General features: G+C 39.1%; 2 protein-coding genes across 2 annotated transcripts in view; one reads left to right on the forward strand and one right to left on the reverse strand.

Annotated features, from left to right (window-relative positions):
- Positions 1–7,229, reverse strand: part of DNASE2B (deoxyribonuclease 2 beta) — a 15,500-nt gene extending 8,271 nt beyond the window's left edge. The window contains exons 1-2 of the mRNA XM_022580966.2: positions 5,615–7,229; positions 2,446–2,623 (exon numbers count right to left, since the gene is read on the reverse strand). Of these exons, the coding sequence (XP_022436674.1) occupies positions 2,446–2,623; positions 5,615–5,727 (291 nt within the window). The 5' untranslated portion in view covers positions 5,728–7,229. The remainder of the gene's footprint in view (positions 1–2,445; positions 2,624–5,614) is intronic.
- LOC111178377 (uricase) overlaps positions 1–24,474 on the forward strand; it is a 97,337-nt gene that overhangs the window by 54,846 nt on the left and 18,017 nt on the right. Inside the window, exons 1-4 of the mRNA XM_022580969.2 lie at positions 1–6,549; positions 17,505–17,723; positions 19,869–19,985; positions 20,084–20,162. The exon at positions 1–6,549 is cut by the window's left edge and continues 54,846 nt beyond it. Coding sequence (XP_022436677.2) covers positions 6,352–6,549; positions 17,505–17,723; positions 19,869–19,985; positions 20,084–20,162 — 613 coding nt within the window. The 5' untranslated portion in view covers positions 1–6,351. The remainder of the gene's footprint in view (positions 6,550–17,504; positions 17,724–19,868; positions 19,986–20,083; positions 20,163–24,474) is intronic.

A 24,474-nucleotide genomic window follows, 5' to 3' on the forward strand; every position in this document is an offset into this window, starting at 1 on the left:
ATATCGCTTATATGCAGAATCTAAAAAAATTGATGCTAATGAACTTATTTACAAAACAGAAACAGACCTACAGACTTAGAGAACAAACTTATGGTTACCGGGGGGGGAAGGATAGCGGGGAGGGATAGATTGGGAGTTGGGGATTGACATGTACACACTGCTATATTTAAGATAGATAACCAACAAGGACCTACTGTGTAGCACAGGGAACTCTGCTCAATATTCTGTAATAACCTAAATGGGAAAAGAATTTGAAAAAGGATGCATGTGTATGTATAACTGAATCACTTTGCAGTATACCTGAAACTAACACAATATTGTTAATCGACTATGGTCCAATATAAAAAAAAATTTAAAAAAAAGAAAAGGCAGACCTAGGCTTGTGCCTCTAGACCTTTTTTTTTTTTTTTTTTTTTGGCCTCGTGGCTTGCAGGATCTTAGTTCCCCACCAGGGTTTGGGATCCAACCCAGGCCCTCAGCAGTGGAAGCATAGAGTCCTAACCACTGGACCACCGGCGAATTCCCAGGACATCTTTATTCCTTTAACACTTATGTTGGGTATTATTTTGACTACTGGATGTTGAATAAGAAGGGTATGGTCTCTGACCCCAGTCTAGCAGGGAATAGTCAGGTAAATATAGGCAACTGTGATATAGTTTGATAAGTGTTATTATCAAGGTATACGGAAGGTTCTCATTTACAAAGGCAAAAGAAGGGATATTTTCCAACATAACCCCGATATTGGCATAACTTGACATTTGAGATTTAAAACCAGTTGGTCTGATCTTGCATTCTACTCTCTGTCAGAAGTTCAATTCCAGATCAGAAGGTGGGGAAGTTGTGTTCTCATGGTCACTTCTGGCACATAGTTCCAACTTCCAGAGAACACTCAGTCTTTTTGGTTGTTCTTCTTTGGGCTCCATGCCAATCAGACATGGAAATCAGCCCCTTTACTGTCATTTTCTTCCCAGAATCCACCACTCAAGACATTGCGTGTGAGCAGGTTTTACAGAAGGTATGAAACATTGAATGGTTTTACATCACCAAGCTGACCTGCCTCCAATCTCCCTCCATGTTCTGTATACTTTTTAATTCCTAGCTCCCATCTACCCCTTCTTTATTTTGCAGAGCAGTTTAGCTCTCATGCCCTCCTAGGCTCTGGGGCTACTTTTGCACTTCCAAAGATCATTATTATAGTTTGCCAAACGAAGACCCATCTTCCCCAAAAAAGATAAATGACAGAGGCTGCAATGTTGCTCTTGCCTTTCTCTTCTTGGACAGTCTGCAATTGGGAGGGGAAGAATGTGTTTATTTTCTCACTGATGGGTTATACTCCAGGTTTTCCATCCCCAACCTTGGAAAGCAGAAGCAGCTACAGGTAGTTTTGCTTTTACACAATAATCGACTAATTCAAAACAGGGATGTTGCTGAGAATGAACAATTTCTAAAAGCCCCTAGGACAGTGTTTGGAACATCACATGTACTCAAACAGCTTACAAATAAGTTTTGACTTTGTAACTTGGCTCCGATGGCTGGTCTTAATGACAGGTGAATAAAGTGGGTATTTGTGCACAAGGTGACAGCTCTCTGCATATTTTCAGTAAATGTTCAAATAGTGGTGCTAGAGTCTAATTCAGTATTGTTGTGGGGATTAAATTAGTTGACATATGTAAAGACCCAGCACGTTGTAAGTGCTGAGTTATTTTACATATTTACTTCTCTATAAATTATTGTTAGGAAATGCGTAGATGAGTATAATTGGATGTTAATTATTGTTCGATTTTACTTGTCACCCCTCGTTGAAAAGCAGTATCTTGTCACACTGAACAGCAGATGGTGCCTGGAATGTTGGGAGACTGCCCACATTGAGGTAGTTAACTCATTGCCTGATGGAGTCCAGATAGCAGGTTTAAGCTCCATATTCAGGCAAGTTAGTTCCAGGGCCTTGAACTAGAGCCCTAGCTCTCAACCTACTGTTTTGAAAATGATTAATTAAAAGGAAGACCAAGTGGAACCCTTTACTTTTCCCACCAAACTCATCCCACCATGGCTTAAACAACCCATAGCTCATGGCATATTGATCACAGATCTATATTGCATTGTAATAGGAGAGGGCTCTTCTATTTCCATTAAAGGAGTAAGATAGCGAGTACTGAGCACATTGGCAGAGTTTGGCAGCCAAAAGATTTCAATATGTAATTAGTTCACACTTTGCCCAGTGATGCCATTGGACATAGTGCCGAACATATCAACAATTTGGCATTGCTTTGGAGTATGTTGATGTATTCCCTAAGGTCTTAGTTAGATTGATTCAGATTCTGAGCTAGCTTACTTCTAGTTGCTAGGATTGGGCACTGGGTAGACAAGGAGTTAAAATCTTTTGGAAGCCTTGGAGTCTGTATTATGCATTTTATATGATTCAAATAAATGATAACTATAACATACCTCGGAAGCATATGCTTCATATAGCTGTTGTAATGTCCTTCCCAAAACACTCTTGGTGGTATTCATTAGTTGCTTACTCCTTCTCCAGCTTCTGGTTGCAGAGTCTAGGTATAGGTACTCTACCCCAGTCTCTCGACTTTCCTTGTCTTGCCTTTTAGGCAACTTATAAAATGTAAACCTAACAAAAGAAATAATTATGAATTACTAACATTTCCTAACTCTTTCCCTGATGGCAGCCACTGTGTCAAGCACTTAAATGTATCATTTCACTTATGTTTCACAGAAGGCCTCTAAGTCTAAGGAAGGGGATTTGCGCAAGCTCTCTGCCTCTTTTTCCACCCTTACTGTTGCTCCTTCCCAATGAAGGAAATGCAAATCTGACTGTACGTGTTCTAAAAACATTTGCTGGCCTGGGGGGTGGGATCCCCGTGGTAGAAGTTCGCATACTTTGAGAATGACTTCTCTGTTCTTTCCACAGAAAGAACAGAACTCTGTTCTTTCCTTTCCTTTCTCTTCTCTGTTTTTCTCTGCTGCCTTAGGTGCTTGGCATGCTCATCTCTTTGTAGTGGGCTGGCTGGGTCTGAGATTTGGGTTTAGTCATCAGAGTCAATGGAGGCTTTCTTGAGCCTCTGGCCTAAGCCACATTCTTCAGCTCAGTTTATCAGAATGCTCTGCATTGAGGATTCAGGTCCAAGACCAGCCAATTAAGTAAATGCCTTGCTTTCTTTACTATTGTCTCCTATCTGTATATCTCCTTTGGTTATCTCACAGGGAGGAGAGGTTGTTAGACCCGCATGGCATTCAGCCATTCTTGGATCATCTAACCCAGGGTTTCTCAGTGTGCTGTATTCACATTTTGGGCCCCATTATTCTCTGGGAGCCTGTTCTGTGCATTGTAGTATCCCTGGCCTCTTCCTATTAGATGTCAACAGTACTCCCCAAGTCGTGCCAATCAAAAATGTCTCCAGACATTGTCAAAAGTACCTGGAAGGCAAGATTGACCAGTTCTAGCCAAACACTCTTTAATAGCACAAACCCCACGATTAACCCTCAAATACTCACACTGGACCAAACATTGGAATGCATTCACTATTACCCCACAACAGTGTCTCACACTGCTGAGAAAAGCTTCAACGTTCACTTGGTTCTCATCAGTCTTATGCTTCCATTTATGCTCTTTCCTGCCCTGTCCAGGCTTTCTTACTCTCAGGGCCAGGTCCTCACACATGGCAGGAAACATGAAATTATTCTTTGATGCTGACCTCAAGTTCCTCTGCCCTTTAACTCTCGCAGGTAGTGTAGCAGCTCGAGACTGTGCCTCCCTGTCTGCTTAGCACAGCATTCTCTCTGACAGATATTGCTAAGTAATATGTCCATTCGGTTGTGGCAAAAATAAATTTTATATATTGATCACAATTTGGTGGCCCACCATGGAAATGTTTGTCAACTATCATGGCACACCAATTAAGGACTAGTGCTTTTAAACATCTTCCTTGGGTGACCATCTCCAATTATAATCTGAAGATTTCTGAATCTATTTCTAGCCCAGATCTCTATGCTGAGGTCTAGATAAACCCAAATACAAAGATGTCTCAGAGACCTCCAACTCCATATCTTCGAAACCAAGTTCACAATATTTTGCGACAACTCTACTCATCCCCTGCTCTTAGGGAACACATCCACACAGTCACAGAAGCCAGCAACCTGCAAGTCTTTCTTAACTTCTTCCTCTCTCCTACTCCCCTGCGCCTATCCATTACCAAGTCCTCTCAGCGTGTTCCTCCTCTCTATTTCCTCTTCTTTAACTTGGGTCCATACTTCTTCTCACCTGTAACACTGCCGAAGTCCTATTGGTTTCCATGACTCTAGACTAGTCCCCAGCCAGCTGGCCTTCAGAGTACTGCCAGTGGGCTTTCTAAAATGCAAATCTGACTTTATCAAGTCCCCACTTGAAGTCTGTCAGTAGCTCCCTTTCATGGTCAAGTTCAGACTCAGCAGTTCAGCACATGAAACCCCTCATGACCTGGGTCTCACCTATCTCTCTAAGCTCCCCTCTCCCCTCCTGCCATTTCCCCACATTCTCCCGAAGCTCCAACTTTACTTAACTGCTTCCAAACTCTCCCCATTGCTTATTGCCTCTGGACCTCCTCATTGCTTCTTCATTGACCTGAGATGCCCTTGCATCTCCCTTGTTTTTATAACTAACTCATAATTGTGCTCAAAACTTAGCTCAAAACTATTGGGTTGGCCAAAAAATTTGTTCGGGGTTTTCCGTGCGATGGTATGGAAAAACCCGAACAAACTTTTTGGCCAGCCCAATACTTCCCCAGAGAAGTCTTCTGGGCTCTATCCTCCCCAGTGCCCCATCTAATGCCCCATATATGCCTTTACCACATAACGATGAGCTCCTCGAGGGTAAGAACTATGTTTTGTTCATATTTGTATTTTCAAAACTCAGCACAGGGCTGGTGTGAGCTCAGTAACTGTTTGGTGAGAGACTGATTGAGTGGATCTATGTTCTCTAGCCTGAAGTTTACACAAAGCTTGATGCCAACCATAAAGGCTAACCTAAACACCCTAATTAAAGAGTGAAAAAGTGATCAAAGCTTTTGGAGAATCCATGACTGTAACACAAAGCTGTGTTTCGTCTCTTTGACACTGCAGGAGACTGGTGACTTACCACCCACTCCAACAGCTGTCTGTGCTGTCCAATAAATAAGGTTAACCAAACAGTGCTCTGTACCATCAAGCCCTCTTTCTCCTTCACATAAGGAGACGCTCCAGTGTCAGGGAAAAATTAACCTCTCTCCTTCATCAACTCTAAAAGGATGTTGGAAGGGTTCTGTTAGGAAAGCCACAATGCAATTAAAGGAAATTGCCAACTGAGAGAAGCTGTCAGCTCTAACGCACCTCTGTGGCCACCAGCCTTGCCCTGCTGAGAGCATGAATCAGGCCCACGAGGGGCTGCTAAGCTCTTTCTCAAAGGGAAGCTCTCTCATTCAGAAGCCTACCCTATCTGGATACGTGGCTCATTTACACGCTTCAACTTGCTTTCTTTTTAAGGGGAGAGGTGGAGTGGAAGTCTCCTGAACTTCACAGCGCACCAGTTAGCCACCAGTACTCTGGCTTTCTATCTGCACGCACCAAGCCTTACATTTCATTTACCTACCAATCCACAGCTTCACCTTCCTCGTTTCTGCACGATATTGTTGTCGCTTTCAGGATCCCAAAGAGGCCAAGGAAGAGCAAAGCCAGGGGTGTTCTTAGAAGTCTTGCTGTCATTTTCTATCTGGCACCTTTATTCCATGGCGCAGCAGGAAACTTTCCCCGTGGATCGTGGAGTCTGAGTTTCAAGTCTCTCAGACTGTGCTGGCTCTGACATTTGATTCCATTTGCTTCTGCCATTTGCTGTTTAGGCATTTTCAGAATGGGACGAATCCCATGTAATTGTGTGATTCTGTCACAACATGCCGGCGTGACTCTGAATGCCTTTGTGCTGAATTGTTGACTGCTGAATAGTTTGCAACGTCATCAAAAAGTCCTGGCAAGAAAAAAAGGATGTATCGTTAACTCTTGGGAGTAAACATCATGTAGTATGAAATTCAGTGGACAGGAGAACTCTGTATTGATAAATAGATGTTGAATAAAATCTTTTTCATGTTTTTTCCTTTATGATTGTCTCTCTATGAGTGAGAGCAAATGTTTGTGGTTCAGACATTACACAGAAATGACAAAACTTTATATCTTAGTAATAATTAGGATCTATCACTTGTAATATTCTCTATCTTAAGGAAACATTTCCTAAAGGGTACTTCAAAGGCTTGCTTCAAAGAAAGAGCAAATTCAGTTGTATTTTACTGAAGATGTTTACATAGCCTCTCCACCTCCTGGTTTTAGCCACTCAGCATGGTGCTTTACTCCAAAGAGGCCTTGGTGTCCAATTGGTTGCAATGCAATCAGGTAAACATATTGACCGCTCATGCTTCAGATCAAATAAAAATGTTACAAGCATCTGTTTTGCCCAAATTATTCTTTCCCATTCTTGAAACTGAATCTGAAGTTGAAGGCAAAGGGAAAATGGCTCATTTCCATGACTATACAAAGGTGAGACCATTCTATTTTTGGAGGAGGGAAGAAGTAGATAGGCATATGAAAACATTTCTTTAAGTGCATGATGCCTTTGAATCAATTATTAAAGATGCTATAATAATAAATAGCAGTTTACTTTATGCCTGAAAGTCATTATGGCTCTGATCTGTCCCTTTGCTTATGGATCCAGATCAGAGTCACTTAGGGATTCAGACTAAATTAGACCCTTGCAAACTGGATCACTTCTATGGTTGAGCTGGTGTTGTTCAGGATCCTTGGGGTTCATAAAAAACGAAGGGCTTAGAGCTCTTTCTCCTAAAACAGAATTTTGTGAGGAATGTTATGGGCCACCTGCCCACATTTTCCTGTGGTGCTGGCAAAAAGGGACCTCAACCCAAACCTGCTAAATAAGAACTGGGTTCAAGAATCTACATTATTTACAAGTTTTTTGGTGATGCTGCGGCACCCTAAACTTTGAGACTTAATGCCCTGAGGCCAACGTTGTGCTGTATCTGGTTTCAGAACCTACCAAACTGGTAAACCGAGAAGCATTTTTCTGACCATTCCTCCATGGGTATCATTTTATTTAATGTATGTGTTTACTGCACTCAGAAAAAAAGGATTTCAGCAACCCCAAAATTTCATCAGTTTTTTAAAAAAGTCCATAGCATGAAGTTTACTTTTCTAAGTTAAAGTGAAATAAGTTTAATTTTATCTTGTGATAACTTTTGGCATTATAATGATAACAGGTGAGTACACTAGGCTTAGGATTCATTAATTCATATACAGAATGCAAGCAACTTGTTTTCATTTATGTAGGCTAAAGAACATTTGTTGAATAGGATATAAAATAATTTTCATTTTCTCCTCATTACACGCTTAGCACAGTGCCTGGCAAGTAGTAAATGATCCATAAGTGTTAGCTAAGATTATTTTTACTACAACCTGAGCCCTTCCTGTGATTGAGCTGCAGGATATGTGTATTAGGATGGTTTTGCTAAAGCCAATTTTATTTCAAGATCTGGAAAAATGCAATTAGGTTCTTTCCTTTCAGGTGTCACTTTCAATAAGCTTTCTTATCTCTCGTTGTTGCTGAACTGGTCATGCTGATGGTCAGTCAACAACCTTCCTTATGCAATCACTAGGTGTCAAACACTGTACCTGTGGTTGAGGGGTTCCAGGGATTTCAACATTACCCTAAAGCCTAGATTCCAGTCCTGGGTTTTTACTAAAATCAGCAAAGCAGTGTCGTGGAAGGAAGCACAGTGAATTCGGTGGATGGAGAAAACACAAACTGAGCAGAATGTTTTTCACATTACCCGCTTCTGAAGCCCAATTAGTACAATATTATGAAAATATCACGTCTCCTTCACAATATGGTTACCTCTATATAGTAGAACTAGTAGAAAATCCCTTCATTGTAATTTGGCCAAGTATAGTGAACAAAGACGAGTACTTTACTTGGTAATGGGCTTCTTTTTTAATGGTTGAAAGTTTGCATTCATTCATCCAATAATCCTAGAAAATCTCAGTCTTTTTTTTTAATTTAATTAGAGCTTACAGTGTTGTGTTAATTACTGCTGTACAGCAAAATAATTCAGTTATACATACATATTCTTTTCTTTTATAGGCTTGTCCATTATGGTTTATCACAGGATATTGAATATAGTTCCCTGTGCTATACAGTAGGACCTTGTTGTTTATCCATTCTCTATATAAAAGCTTACATCTGCTAACCCAAACCTCCCACTCTATCCCTCCCTCAACCCTCTCCCCCTTGGCAACCACCAGTCTGTTCTCTATGTCCATGCTTCTGTTTCCATTTCATAGATAGGTTCATTTGTATCACATTTTAGATTCCACACATATAAGTGATATCATACGGCATTTGCCTTTCTCTTTCTGACTTACTTCGCTTAGTATGATAATCTCTAGTTGTGAAAATCTCAGTCCTGATCTCTTCAAATTTTGCCTCTTCCACATTCTCTCTATTGTATGTTTCTAGTACATTTTTAATACTATTTAAAAAAATTTTTTTAATTGTAGTTGATTTACAATGTTGTGTTAGTGTCAGGTGCACAGAAAAGAATATATATATATCCTTTTCTTAACATCTTTATTGGAGTGTAATTGCTTTACAATGTTGTGTTAGTTTCAGCTCTATGTATACATATAACCCCATATTCCCTCCCTCTTGCGTTTCCCTCCCGCCCTCCCTATCCCACCCCTCTATGTGACCACAAAGCATCAAGCTGAACTCCCTGTGCTATGCGGCTGCTTCCCACTAGCTATCTATTTTACGTTTGGTAGTGTATATATGTCCATGCCACTCTCTCACTTCGTCCCAGCTTACCCTTCCCCCTCCCCGTGTCCTCAAGTCCATTCTCTACATCTGCATCTTTATTCCTGTCCTGCCCCTAGGTTCATCAGAACCATTTTTTTTCTTTTTAGATTCCATATATATGTGTTAGCATATGGTATTTGTTTTTCTCTTTCTGACTTACTTCATTCTGTATGACAGACTCTAGATCCATCCACCTCACTACAAATAACTCAATTTTGTTTCATTTTATGGCTGAGTAATATGCCATTGTATATATGTGCCACATCTTCTTTATCCATTCATCTGTCGATGGACACTTAGGTTGCTTCCATGTCCTGGCTACTGTAAGTAGTGCTGCAGTGAACATTGTGGTACGTGTCTCTTTTTGAATTATGGTTTTCTCAGCGTACAACATGGACCTACTGTATAGCACAGGGAACCCTACTCAATATTTTGTACTAACCTACATCGGAAAAGAATCTGAAAAAGAATATATATATTCTGATCCAGATAAAAGTCAATGTTCAACTCAAAAGTAGCTGAATATATATATTCTTTTTCAGATTATTTTCCCATGTAGGTTATATTACAAAATATTGAGTAGAGTTCCTGTGCTATACAACAGGTCCTTGTTGTTTATCTATTTTATATACAGTAGTGTATATATGTTACTCCCAAATTCCTAATTTATCCCTCTCCCCAACCTTTCTGCTTTGGTAACCATAAGTTTGTTTTCTATGTCTTTGAGTCTGTTTCTGTTTTGTAAATAAGTTCATTTCTAGTACATTTTATGTCTCTTTCATATATTCTGTCTCATGTGTGTCTGCATTAATCCCTGATTCTTTATTTGGATCAATCTCCCAGTTCTCTAATTCTCTCTTTGGCAAGATTAATTTGTTACTTTACCTCTTACAAATAACTAGTTCTTTCTTCAGTTGTGTTCAATCTGTTTCTTAATCCACTTATTAGTGCATTTCTAGAAGTTCTGTTGGGTTATTTTTCAAATTTTCTTTGTCTTTTTCATAGTGCCTTATTTCTTGCTCCAGAGAAGCTATTCAACCTTCTCTTTCATTTCTGCAAAAATATTAAATATATGACTTTTATTTTGTGTCTGATAATTCCAATCTTTGCTGGTCAGACTTTGCTACCTGTTATTTCTATGACTCTCTCTCATGATACTTTGCTACCATGTGTACCTTTGATTTTTGATTATGAGTTCATGTTCCTTAAAGCTTTATGTGTGAGAATTTGAGGTTGAGATAAAGTTGGGTTTCTCCAGACCCTGATCTGTGCTGGCTTCATCAAAGTGCAGTCATCCTGTGAGGACTCCTGGGAGTTAGACTGTTGGTTTTATTTATTTATCCTCAATAACTTTTTGAGGTATGGTTTACATACCATAAAATTTTCATATTTAAGTTCAACTTTATTTTTGTTCAAACTGTTAAAAGACTGTTAATATACAGAGGAAAATCTAGAATGTGACAGAAAGTTGAATGCTTGTTGCATCATTATTTTGATGAAATGGGATGAGACAAACAAAATGACTCAGGCATTTGTAAAATAAAGAATTGTTCATGAAAAATGTGGTTAAAGGGAAATATAAGTAGAATAAGTGGAAGAGGACCAGACAGTTTTATTTGGTTAATTCCTACTCATCACTTAGGGGGCTTTGTGGATACCAGTTCCTCCTGGAAGCCATCCCCCATCTCTCTCAATCCAGCTTAGGTGTCCCTTACAATATAGTCCCAAAACCCACTGTATTTTTTCAATTAGAGTAATTATCACAATGTGTTCTAAATACTTGGTTTCTTTTCTGAAGTTCCTCTAGAAAGCAGAGGTCAGCAAACTCCTGTGGGTCAAATCTGGCCCACTGTCTGTTCCTGTAAATAAAGTTTTATTGGAATACAGTCACACTCATTCATTTATGTACTATGTATAGCTACTTTATGCCATAATGGCAGAGCTAAGTAGTTGCAACAGAGATCATACAGCCTGTAAAACCTAAAATACTCTTTGATTCTTTACCAGAAAAGTTTATTCTACTCTAAAGCTTGTTCTAATCTCTATCAGGGCAGAATAGTGACTGCCTTGTTTGCTGTTTATCTCCAGCACTTACCACAGTGCTTGTCACTAGAAGGAATTAAATAAATAGAGATGAATGTATGGATTGAATGAAAAAGGTTTCAGAGACTTCAGTTTTGGGGTTATGCAGATTTTAGAATGAAGTAAACCTAATCAGAGAAACAAATAAATGTGGGTATGTAGGTAAAATCCCATTATAAAGAACTTCACTATAATGTTATATCAGGGAGATAGCTGAGTATCATAAAAATAATCAGGCAAACCTGGGTTCCATGCCTGGTCCTACCTCTCATTAGCCATGCGGTTTTGACCAAACTGTTTAACCTCATGAGTGTCAGCTTCCTTTTCTAAAGGTGGGACTCATGAGCTGCACCTTTACAAAATGCTATCAGGGTTCGGTGAGATGCTGTGTACATAGCCTCCAGCACGTAACTGGTGCTCATTAAATGTTGGTTCCTTCTTACCTTGTTTCTTTTCTATCATGATGCAGTTACTTCTTTGTCTTGCAGATGGACTGAAAACAGTCCTTTAGTGATACGGTTCTACTGACTACAAAGAAACCTCCATTACTCGTGTTTTCAATGGTCCTGATCCAGAAAAAAGTCAATGTTCAACTCAAAAGTGGTGCCACGTTGTTGAAGGCACGAAGCTGAATTTTAATCCTGCCCCAGAGGGGAAGCACCCTTCTTTCCTTCCCCTATTTCACAGTTTAAACAAACCTGCGATAAACACAGAATTCATCTGAGCTTAGAATTTATCCGTAATTTAGAAAAATGACTGAAGTGCTTGAAAAACCAATGGTTTGAGCAGGGGGCATCTCCCAGTTTTGGGTAAGTTCTGCCTAGTATAGTGTAGGTAGAATAACACTGTTCGGTCTCAGTAGGGCCCTTTACACTATACCAGTCTGCCTGTCAGCTATGTGACTTTGGGAAGCTCACTTAACATCACTGATCTAGTTTATATTAAAATAAGCGTCCTTCCCACCATATCACAGGGTTTTGTGAGGAATAGATAAGATAATATAGGTCTTTACTGGATAGAAAATTTTTAAATGGTATAGAAATGCAAGTTTCTGCAATAGCCTGCCCACTTCCCTCCTTCTGGGAGGGATCAGAATGCTTCCTTTCTCTCCCTAATGAGTGTAGGGACTCTGACGTAGTGAGAAAGAGCGTCACTTTGGGGCAAATGGTCGAGGTACTCCTTCTCCCTCTGTCACCCAGGAACTGTGTGACCTTGGCAAGTCACCTAACCCTAGTGTCTTCCTTTGTAAAACTTGGTTAAGGATATCTGCTTCACAGGGTTCTTGTAAAGGGTTAGAGGAGCTCATATATAGAAATTTCCCATCAAACCCTCACTAAATTGTTGCTACTATTATTTTTATTTTCAAGCCTCATACATTAGGAAAGAGAAATCTTTCAGTGTATGCATTTCAGTAGAATTTCCTTCCAACTGCATGTTTGGAGGTCTCCATCAATTCTTCATTGTGAGGTTTTCTGCTCCTATTCCTAGAGGCTCCTGAGGCCTTGTTCCAGTTCCCTGCCCTAAGGCTCTTCATACTATGGAGAGGCTGGCAAGAAGAAAATTAGCATTTCCCTTGACATTTAGTGATGAGTCTCTCATCCTTTGTAATAGGCAGAAGTATGAAAATAACGGAGCACCTGTAGATGGAGTCTCCATTAGGTGACAGATCGCCCTTTCTGCAATAATTATGCATATGAGTCGTTATATTGTGCTTGAAACATCTGCTTGACAAATCCCTTTGGAGCCACACTTTGAACAAAACTCAAGGCATATCCCCCCTTGATAGTAAAAATAAGCCACTCTACAGCCTAAAGCAACATGACATTTGCTAGCAGATATCAATATTTTTCCATCTGAGATTTAGTTGATCCTAAGCAGCCAAAAAATACCAGATGCCTCTAAGATTATTATTCATCATTATTGTTCTTATCTTTATGTATTATTAAGATCCAACAAAGTGATATTAAGATGGTTCATATGAGTGCCCCTTTTTCTCATATTAGTTCAGCGTTTTTCTCAGAAGTCTTCTTGTTCACAAATGTCCAAGAAAATAGCCGGGCAAAGGAAAAATCTAGGTGGAAAATTGAAAGGACTTCTCTAGCACATTCCAAAGATAGAGAGGGAGGCATGTTTCCATGCATAGTTCTTCCATCTATCACTGCACACTGCAACTGAATTGATGTTTAAGTACGTGTGATGGGTCCAAAATAGCTAGCACTTCTGTATTTCCCTCTGTTATGGAGGGTAGAGATATGCTTACAAAAGCTCTTCTAATACTTGAGAGAAAATTCTAGTCATTTTAAAATTAAAATTTATAAAAGTTTTCCCTTATCTTTCCTAATATTTTTTCCACCTCAAATCCATCCACTGGGCCTTATAGAGCTTAACAGACTCCAGGCTAAGAACTCCTAGACCTGTAGTGACAACCTACATCACTTTCAATATGACGTGGAAATAAGAGAACACTCAGTATCTAAACGAAAATGCGTAAGATTCATTTAAAATCTCTGAGAGTTCTCTCCTACATTACTTGCAGGCAATCGATGATTCTCTATCCCTTTATATTTCAAGACATGTCTAAGAAAAGGGAATTTTTCTTGTGTAGAGCCAAGTATAGATTTACTCCTACTGACATTTACAAGTCCAGAGTATTACTCTAGGAAATTGTTTCCTTTTATGACTTTGTTCCCTCAAGCCACACAAGCCTGAGGAAAGACAACCAAAGTATGAAGGCAGAAGTAGGCCATATTATAGCAGCAGTCTTTGATTTTAGCCACCCTAGCTCTGGATTGGTGTACAGTCTGACTATTGCTCTCTAACAGTAACTGGAAGGACCCTTTGATGGAAAATATGACATATAATTATTATTTATCAATGATAATCATAGCTTCATTTATTGAACATTTCTTATTTGTCAGGCACTTTTCTAAGTACTTTATGTTTTTATGTCCTGTAATCCTCACAGCAATCCTGCTAGATGGGCACTACTATTATAAATTTTATAAATGAAGAAATTTGCCGCCATTCACAGAGCTAATAGGTGGTGGAACAGAGACTCACACTTGGCTTGTCTGACTCCATCCTCTCAGCTACCCGCCCAACCTCCAGATGAGAGCAACCTTGGGATTTTACTGTACGGTCATCTTGGACATAGATCCCTGCCCTACACTGTGTGTTATACACAATAGGATTCTGGCACCTACTTCCGGTTTCTCAGACTGCAGAACTGGGGAGGTCTTATTGATGAGAACAGCCTCAGTCTGGCCTGGGCCATTATCTGTTCTGTCAGGTCCTGCTGAGGGACTCTTGGGTGTCCCACACCGTTCTTGTTCCATCCTGCTCCAGTCTCAGATGGTCATGTCCTCTTTATTCTTTTTTTTTTTTTTTTTTGCGGTACGCGGGCCTCTCACTGCTGTGGCCTCTCCCATTGCATAGCACAGGCTCCGGACGCGCAGGCTCAGCGGCCATGGCTCACGGGCCCAACCGCTCTGCAGCATGTGGGATCTTCCCGGACCGGGGCACGAACCCGTGTCCCCTGCATAGGCAGGCGGACCCTCAACCACTGCGCCACCAGGGAAGCCCTGTCCTCTTTATTCTGACTCTTTTCTCAGTACACATGATTACTCAGCCTTTGCCAGAGCGTCACAGTCCAGGCGGGAGCTTGCTAAAGAGTGCTGAGCTCTCCCACGTGTGTCATGCATGAACCCCAGGATAGCTGCACGGTGCTAGAATGCTCTGTCTTATTAGCAATGTGAACACTTTGTGCTGTGTCACTAACTTTGTCTACCTGCAATTCTGCCCTTCCTGGCCCTTTTTCTCCAGCCAGCTGTGCCTGTGATCTCCAGGCTGTGGTGACCAGAGGGCAGAAGTTGCTTTCCTCACTTTCCCAGGAAGAGGAACTTCCTGATTGGGGTCTGAGCCGAAGCAGCTTTTCCTGTATTGCAATCTTTGGGGGATTTTCATGAACTATTCCATGTCACTACACAAGAGGTGCAGGTGTTGGGGCAGCATTTGGTCATTCATGATACATTTATTAAGCACCAATTGTGTTCCAAGCATTCTGCTGAGCACTGGGGTTGCCATGGCGACCAAGATAGAAATTGTTTCTGCTTTCATAGTTTACTATTTTTGAACAAATCAGACCCATGAAGAGGCTATTGTAATGTGATTTGATAAAGACTCTGATAAGGCAATAACAGAACATTCTGAGAGCACATAGAAGGGGCACCTACTCCAGACTTGAAGGGCTGGGGCAAATTACCTAGTGGAAGTGACATCTGAGACTTAAAAAAGTTGAGCCAGAAGAAGTTAGGCAGGTAAAGAGATTGGTATAGTTGGGTAGCAAGGAGGAGAAAGAATGTTCAAGAAAGAGGTAATAGCAAATTCAAAGGCCTAGAGGCAAAGAACACATGCAGGGCCTGGGTGACAACAATTAGCTCAGGATAGCTGAAGTGGAGTTTGAAATAGGGTGTGGCAAGATATGAAGCTGAACTGATGAGCAGGGGTTGGGAAATGAAGGGTAGCTATCATTTAATCTTACTCTGTATCTCATGGGTACCACTTGCTTTCAACAGACTAAATACTTGGGTATTTAGTAGCAGGGGATGGGACTGAGGAGTAACATTTGTTAAGTCCTGCTGTGTGCCGAGGATGATGGAAGGTCTCAGAGACCTTTGGTCTGGGACCTCAGCCCATACCATCCAGGGACCCCAAGCCAGCCAAGTGCCTCCCTGGCCCGGGTAGAATCCCTTGCGGTTCAAGACATGTCAGAGTCTTCCTTCTGCTGTTTCCAGCAGTGCTCCCCACTCTAAAAACTAGTGCCCTTAATCAAGTTCCCCTCTGTTATCTCTTCTGCTGCTACATCCACAGCCAGGCCTGACATGGCCACTCTTACTGGGGTTGACCTCACTGTACCACCAGGTACCAGGGACTGAGCCAGCCCTTTCACATTCACCAGCAACTCTAACTTGTAGGGGCAGTTATCTCCATTTGTACAAAGCGGGAAACTGAGGCTCAGGGACATCAAATTATTTGTCACAAGCCACAAAGCTGTAAGTGGTAAGGCAGAATTTGGAGCTGGTCTGATTTCAAAGCCGCTACAATCACACAGCTGTGCCTCTTTCCCTGTCAGCATTGTAGTTCTTATTAGGATCCTTTAAGTCTGCTCTTTAGGTTTTCTTATTGATACTTTTCTGGAAGATGAGTCCCCCAAAAATTGGGTCAGATGCATCCAAGGGGCCTCTCCAAGAGTTGTCCCTTACATGTGTCCCTCGTACAGAGGAAGCACTGAATTCAGACACCACAGACCTTCAGGGTATGTTCAATAACCAACAGCAGCATGCCCTACCAGGCTCTATCCCCAAGATTTAAGACAACCTTCACTACCCCACTTTGATTAAGAATATGACAATAATTTCTGATGTTGGCTAGCATTTTTAAATTCCTCTCAAGGGATTTGGTGATTTTTTTTTTTTATGCGGGTAGATATTTAGGCAGCCCTTGGCCTATCTGAGCATATCGCCTACGTGGGATTCGCAGACGAGGTTTCTTCTTTGCGACCCTCCCCAGATTCTCACTGCATGTTGTTTTTGGTTTACTTTTATTTTGGTCACCTTTTCTCATTACCATTTTAATGTTAATTTTCATGCTAAATAAAATAGGTTTTCCTGTCCCTCGGCTCCCTCCTGCCTCTTCTCTCAAACACCAATAAAGCCCAGGGACAAGTCTTAATAGAGTCTAACAGTGGAGATGGACGTATTCACTAGGGAGGGCTCCAGCTTCAGACAGGGATACTAATGAATCAGTCACAGGCTTTTATTAAGTGTTTCTTCGCTAAAAGCGTAGCTTTCCTTGCAGCCATTTGGCTCTGGCTCTGTACTGCTGAAGGTAGTCTAGACCCTGTCACTAATTACTCTTCTTCCTGGCAGCAAGTAGAAGAAGCAATTTTCAAATTGTTTTTATTGCTCACAGGGCAGTTTCTCCAGAATACTACTCTCTATAAAAAAGGGGATATAATTATTTCCAGTTAACATAGTCAAAAGATTTTATAGAGGAAGGCAGTTTATGTAGTAGTTAGAAGTACACAATTTGAAGTCAACAGACCTGAGGGTGAATTCTTGGCTCTATCCTTTACTAACTGGTGTAAGTCACTTAAATTCTTTGAACCCCAGTTTCTCCCTCTGCAAAATGGGAATAATATTAGTTCATAGGGCTGATATAAGGATTAAGTTAGTAGAGATTAAATAAGAGTAAATAGTTTGGCTCAGGAGGTATGGTTATTATTGTTGTTGCTTATTATTATCAAGAAAGCCATCTACCTGTGTCTCTTCAGGCCAATCTGATATATTTTCGTCTTTTCCTTGTGATTCTCTTTTCTCCATACAAATTCTCATTCTCCTTCAAAGGTAGGGCATGATCTTTCTTTCAGGAATACTCTGACTCTTACCTTTCATGATTACATGATAAAATTAAGGTTCAAAGAAATTGCAGTTGACTTCTTGTTTTCATTTAGCCTTCTTCATTAAGATGACTGTTTTCATTGCAGAATGATGAGATGGAGCTTGTCCGAACTGGCTATGGGAAGGATATGGTAAAAGTTCTCCACATTCAGCGAGATGGAAAATATCACAGCATTAAAGAAGTGTCAGCTTCAGTGCAACTTACTCTGAGCTCCAAAAAAGATTACCTGCATGGAGACAATTCAGACCTCATCCCTACAGACACCATCAAGAACACAGTTCACGTCCTGGCAAAGTTCAAAGGTGTATGTGTCATTCTACTTCTTAGCTGCTGCCCATCTGGATGCAGAAATCACCGTACTATGTTATGAGGATACTACTTGCTTATTTCAAGTTCCCTGTACTTTTTAACCCTATTTTTACATTTAAACCATTGAAAAAAATTCCTTTTCTAATTCTAAAAGTCTCAGCTTTACAGGAAATCTTGCTTTTTTTTTTTAAACTTACCTCTTTATTCTCTTTTCTTTTCTTCTTTTTTCCCCATTTGTTCTCTTTTCTTGTTTCTCAACTCACTACAACATCTTTTAGGCAGAGAATCCTACTTGACAAATTTACATGTTATCTGTTAATTAGGATCATTGGCAAATCAAGGCCCTGAGAAAATTTCCTAATAGAATTTTACACATTTTTGTCATGCAATTATTTGAGTCCTATTATTTTTTTCTTTTAGAATGGTGTGCATTTATAGAAGAAAGTACCATTTCTCTTCTTGGTATTACTCTAGAAGAAAATCAAATATAAGATACATTTCGAGATCTGTCCAACTTTTAATACCTTCCTGATTTTCCCAACTCCGTGACCACTTAGCATCCACATTTGATGGTAGTTGTACTTTTCAGAAGGGTCTTGGAACGGATAGACTCTAATCTCTTAGCACTTTTACCTCAGGTTTCTCTAAGTGTGAGTGAAACTGTGCTGGACGACCAGCAGATTTCTGGGCAATTCAAGATAATTTTTTTATTTGCTAAGAAGTCTAGAAAGGCAAGAAATGTAGACTGGAAAGCTTCTTTTCTCATGCTTTTGCATGAAATTCACACCCATAATACACAAAATGAGCAAGCTAATTTTTTTTTTTAGAAATTTATTTATTTATAGCTGCATTGCGTCTTCGTTGCTGCATGCGGCTTTCTCTAGTTGCGGTGAGTGGGGTCTACTCTTCGTTGCGGTGCGCAGGCTTCTCATTGTGGTGGCTTCTCTTGTTGCGGAGCATGAGCCCTAGGCACGCGGGCTTCAGTAGTTGTGGCTCACGGGCTCTAGAGCGCAGGCTCAGTAGTTGTGGCACACAGGCTTAGTTGCTCCGCAGCATGTGGGATCTTCCCAGGCCAGGGCTCGAACCCGTTTCCCCTAAATTGGCAGGCGGATTCTTAACAACTGTGCCACCAGGGAAGCCCAAACAAACTAATTGAAATATTATTTCTGCAAGGTCTGTCTACACCCTGAACCTTTCTCTTGCTAATCAGAATGGCCCAGCAAGTATAGGCAAGGCTATGGAAAAAGGCATTGCTTTCTTTAAAAATGAATTGAAAATAAGCTCTGTACTGTGTTAGAGAAGAGGGTCTCTATATAACACAAATTCTTATATTTCCTGTACTATGTGAGAAGTTCAGAAAAGTGAAAGAATGGACCTGGATGTTAAAAACAATTTAAATGTATTCATTGTAGATAGAGTGACTGCATAATTTCTTATCCAAACCAGGATACTTTTCAGAGTGAAATAGGATGCTTATTAATAATTATTCTGAGACAACAGGTATAAAACAAAACTATCCTTGGGAAACCTATACAGTCTACCTTAATTATAGGCAAAGCCATAAATAATCTGTAGACTGTACTAGGACCATAAAACATTGCCTAGAGATTAACCTGAAGAATTTGGATGGAAGTAGGGAGCTGCTTTATGGGGGTGGAGAGCTGGGGATGGTCAATAGAAGGCCTGTTTGCAAGGCAAGGAAGTTGAAGTGACCCTTCATTAATATTTTTCTTTGGGAAACTGGGAGGTCTGTTTCCCAGCCTCATGAAGAGAGCAGAGTGTTTTGAAGTATCCTGCAGTACTTTGGCTGGCATGGGTGATGATTGAGCTCACCGTGAGGAGAATCTGGACGTTAAGTTCCTTTCTGCTCGTCCACTGATGGATAGACACATCCTCTCCTGCACACAGTTTTCTTTTAAAAACAGGATAGTCTCACCTGGTGATGGTGATCCATTAACTACACTTAGGAGCCCTTGTGAAAAATTGGGATTAGGACCAATTCATCTCTAATTCTTTCTAATTCTTTGTTTCTCTGACTCTAAAAAACACTTTATCAGGAAAAAGAGTCCCATGGATATTTAAAAATGATTTTTAAGTAGGACAAGTATTTCTGATCATTCACATTTATTTCTTTTTACAGATCAAAAGCATAGAAACTTTTGCTGTGAATATCTGTGAGCATTTCCTTTCTTCTTTTAACCATGTTATTCGAGTTCAAGTCTATGTGGAAGAAGTCCCTTGGAAGCGTTTTGAAAAGGTTACCTCACTTATTCGTGCTCTCAGTTTAATTAAAGAAATTGGCTTTATGACATATGTTGAAATTTTACTGGAAATATTTTTTTTTCTAATTTTCAGAATGGAGTTAAGCATGTCCATGCATTTATTCATACTCCCACTGGAACGCACTTCTGTGAGGTTGAACAGTTGAGGAGTGGTGAGAAAATGTTTTTCATGTTTTGATTCTGCAATAGCAATTTCAGGGTTTTTTTTTTTTTTTTCTTCTAAACAACTCTGTTTATTAACACCCAGGAAAACTGTAGAGAATTTTGAAGTCTTTTAAAGCTGAGATGGGAATGAACAGTGTGACCTTGGATTACATTAAAGAACTATCTGCTTTTTATCTTAAAAATATAAAAATGAAATAATACCCTTTGCAACAAATCTGTGGGTTGAGTGGGGTAGATCATTTTTATTGCATGATTTTGAAGTGAGGGAAAAAAGGGCACAGGCTGACAAAAGCTCAAATCTCTGAATTTTCTGACCAGTAATTTTTGTACCATACCATGCTTTGATTATAATAACCTTTATAGGAAATACCTAGAAAATAACAATCACATTTCCTTGAAATTTTGTCATAATAATAAAACCACTGATATTATTATAGTTACCATAAAATAAACCTCATTTAAAAATAGCAGTGACAATTATATAATTCTTTCTATTTACCAAGAAATCTAAAAATTAACTGTGGAACATAATTACAATATAGACCTCATTAGTACTGATTATTGAACTTAGCAAAGTGTGTCTTCCACTGATTTGTTGAGGTTGTCAGAGCAGAGTTCAATAATTGACTAAGACTTAGACTAGAAGACCTCTAAGAAGCATAGAACCACCATGGTAGAAATGTCTCTATCCTAATAAAAAATAAACTTTAATGATCATTATAAATTGAGAGTGTGGACTCTGAAATTTTTCTTTTCTATTTTCCTTTTCTCTTTTTTCTTCTCCTTTCCTTCCCTTTCCTGCTTATTTCTTTCATTTTATTTTTTTTCCTTTCTGTATCTCTTTTTCTTTCTTCTCTAGCTCTCTTTAGTAAGAATTTGAGGTGACATCTCATAAATGTCAGAAATTTTAAAAGGTTAATAAAATATAAGTTCTTCTCATTCTAAGTTCTATTGGATAATGCCTTCCCTTAGGAAGTCCTGGTGTTTTAGCTATCATTTAATATTTTTCCCTATCTGTATTAAATTCTAGACACAGCCAGGGCCTTTTCAGTGTTTGATTAACAGTTATGAAATTATTATTATATAAAGAAGACTGAATAACTAGTTGTTAAGTTGAAAAGATAATGATTTTTTAAATCCTCCAAATATGTAGTCATGTGATATATTAACTTGTTTACTGAGCTGTTTGTTAGTTAAAATGTAACTTCCTTTCTTTCCTTCCTTCTTTCTTGCTTTATGTATGTGACTTTGGAGGAGAGAGTTTCCTGATTCCCCAGGCCAGTGTTTTCCTACCCAAATCACAGTGAATACCCCTGTAAAATTATAAACTTTAAACTGGCACTTCCCGGCAGAAATATAATGCAAGCCACATATCTAATTTTAAAATTTCCTAGTAGTCACATTAGAAAAGTAGAAACAAATTAATGTTAACAATACTTTTTATTTAACCTAATATATCCCAAATGCCACTTACATATGTAATAAATATAAAAATTATTAATGAAATATTTAATATTTGAATTTCTGTGTTTATTTTATATTTACAGGACGTCTCATTTCCCATTTACCATATTCCAAGGGCTTCATAGCCACATGTGGCTAGTGGCTGCCATATTGGTTAGCTTTAAACCATTTTGAGTGATTTTTGCAATACTTAACATGTTTCTCATTCCACTTTTAATTATGTAAAATAATAGCAGGGGCTAGAATTAGATTTCAGGAGAACTAACTAAAAAGATAAGAGCCTGTATAAAATATATTTATGTCATTGATTGAAATACTATTCATTCAATAATGATTTTGAGGACTTGTTAGGTATACTAGTGGTGGTAGATTCAGACGTGAATAAGACATTCTCTGACCCTCGTGAGTTCACAGTAGATGAATAGTAGGAGATAGACTTATAAATAGATTTATTGCAATATGAGGGGCTAAAGACCACTATGAAGGAATTAAAGGTATGCTATGGGAGTAAAGAGGTGCAGAAAACTAACTCTTCCTAGGGCAGTCTGGAAGGCTTGATGGGGGAGGAGAAAATATTCCAACTGACTTTTGAAAAATGATTCAGAATGTGCTGGACATAGAAAGGGGAAAGGAAATTACAGGCAGAAGAAACAGAATGTACATGGGTAGGAGTCATAAAGAGTGGAAGAGGGAAACAAATATTTTGAGCATCTGCCTTATGTAGATCACCATACTAGGCAAATGATTTTAGTGTTGAAAGGGCAAAGAATTTGAGCAACGGTAGTAGGGTTGAAGGGTTCAGTTTTTAGAATGTAAGGAGCAGAGATGAGGATGAAGAGCTTGGTTTGGGCCTAATGTACCATACTAGCAAGATTGGCCTAACTAGGGAATTCCTGGCGGTCCAGTGGTTAGGACTCTGCACTTTCACTGTTGAGGGCCCGGGTTTGATCTCTGGTCAGGGGACTAAGATCTTGCAAGCCGTGCAGCATGGCCAAAAAAAAAAAAAAAAAAATTGGTGTAACTAGGAGGCAGTTTTTGCATGGTAGTTAAGTCCATAGGTCTTGTCAGACTAGACTGTTTTCATTTTGTTTTTGTTTTATTTTCCTGCTTTGCTATTTTTATTAACAGATTTTTTTAAACCTTTTCTTAAATTGAAGTATAGTTAATTTACAATGTTGTGTTAGTTTCAGGTGTACAGTAAAGTGATTCAGTTATACACACACACACATACATACATGTATATGTATATATATATATTCTTTTTCAGATTCTTTTCCACTAGAGATTATTATAAGATACTGAATATAGTTCCATGTACTATACAGTAGGTCCTTGTTGTTTATTTATTTTATATATAGTGGTGTGTATATGTTAATCCCAAATTCCCAATTTATCTCCCCCACAACTCCTTCTGTCCCCTTTGGTAACCATAAGTTTGTTTTCTATTTCTGTGGGTCTATTTATTTCTATTTTGTAAATAAGTCCGTTTGTATCTTATTTTTAGATTCCACATGTAAGTGATATCATATGATATTTGTCTTTCTCTATCTGATTTACTTCACTTCATATGATAATCTCTAGGTCCATCCATATTGCTGCAGATGTCATTATTTCACACTTTTTTATGGCTGAGTAATATTCTTTATCCATTCATCTGTTGATGGACATTTAGGTTGCTTCCATGTCTTGGCTACTGTAAACAGTGTGGCTGTGAGCATTGGGATGCATGTATCTTTTCAAATCAGAATTTTCTCTGGATACATGCCCAGGAGTGGGATTGCAGGATCATATGATTAACTCTATTTTTAGTATTTTTAGTTTTTTAAGGAACCTCCATATTGTTCTCCATAGTGGCTGCACTAAATTACCTTCCCACCAACAGTGCAGGAAGGTTCCTTTTTCTCCACACCCTCTCCAGCTTTTAGTATTAATAGACATTTAATAATGGCCATTCTGACCTGTGAGAGTGATACCTCATTGTAGTTTTGATTTGCATTTCTCTAATAATTAGCAATATTGAGCATCTGTTCAAGTGCCTGTTGGCCATTTGTATGTCTTCTCTGGAGAAATGTCTATTTAGGTCTTCTGCCCATTTTTTTTATTGGGTTCTTTGTTTTTTTGATATTAAGCTGTATGAGCTGTTTGTACATTTTGGAAATTAATCCCTCGTCAGTAACATTGTTTGCAAATATTTTCTCCCAATCCATAGGTTGTCTATTCATTTTGTTTATGGTTTCTTTTGCTATGCAAAACTTTTAAGTTTAGTTAGGTCCAATTTGTTTATTTCTGGTTTTATTTCTATTACTCTAGGAGGTGAATCCATAAAAGTATTTCTGCGATTTATGTCAAACAGTGTTCTGCCAATGTTTTCCTCTAGGAGTTTTATACTATCCAGTCTTACATTTATGTCTTTAATCCATTTTGAGTTTATTTTTGTATATGGTATTAGAGAATGTTCTATGTTCATTCTTTTACATGTAGCTGTCCTCTTTTCCCAGCACCACTTATTGAAGAGACTGTCTTTTCTCCATTGTAAATTCTTGCCTCTTTGTCATAGATTAATTGACCATAAGTGCATGGGTTTATTTCTGGGCTTTCTATCCTGTAACATTGATCTATATGTCTGTTCTTGTGCTAGTACCATACTGTTTTGATTACTGTAGCTTTGTACTATAGTCTGAAGTCAGGGAGCATGATGTCTCCAGCTCTGTTCTTCTTTCTCAAGATTGCTTTTGCTATTCAGGTCTTTTGTGTTTCCATACGAATTAAAAATTTTTTTGCTCGATTTCTGTGAAAAATGTCATTGGTAATTTGATAGGGATTGTATTGAATCTG

This window comes from Delphinapterus leucas, chromosome 1 (genome assembly GCF_059928025.1).
Source record: "Delphinapterus leucas isolate spDelLeu-1000000601 "Yukka" chromosome 1, BTC_Dleu_Yukka2, whole genome shotgun sequence".
Taxonomy (NCBI): Eukaryota; Metazoa; Chordata; class Mammalia; order Artiodactyla; family Monodontidae; genus Delphinapterus; species Delphinapterus leucas.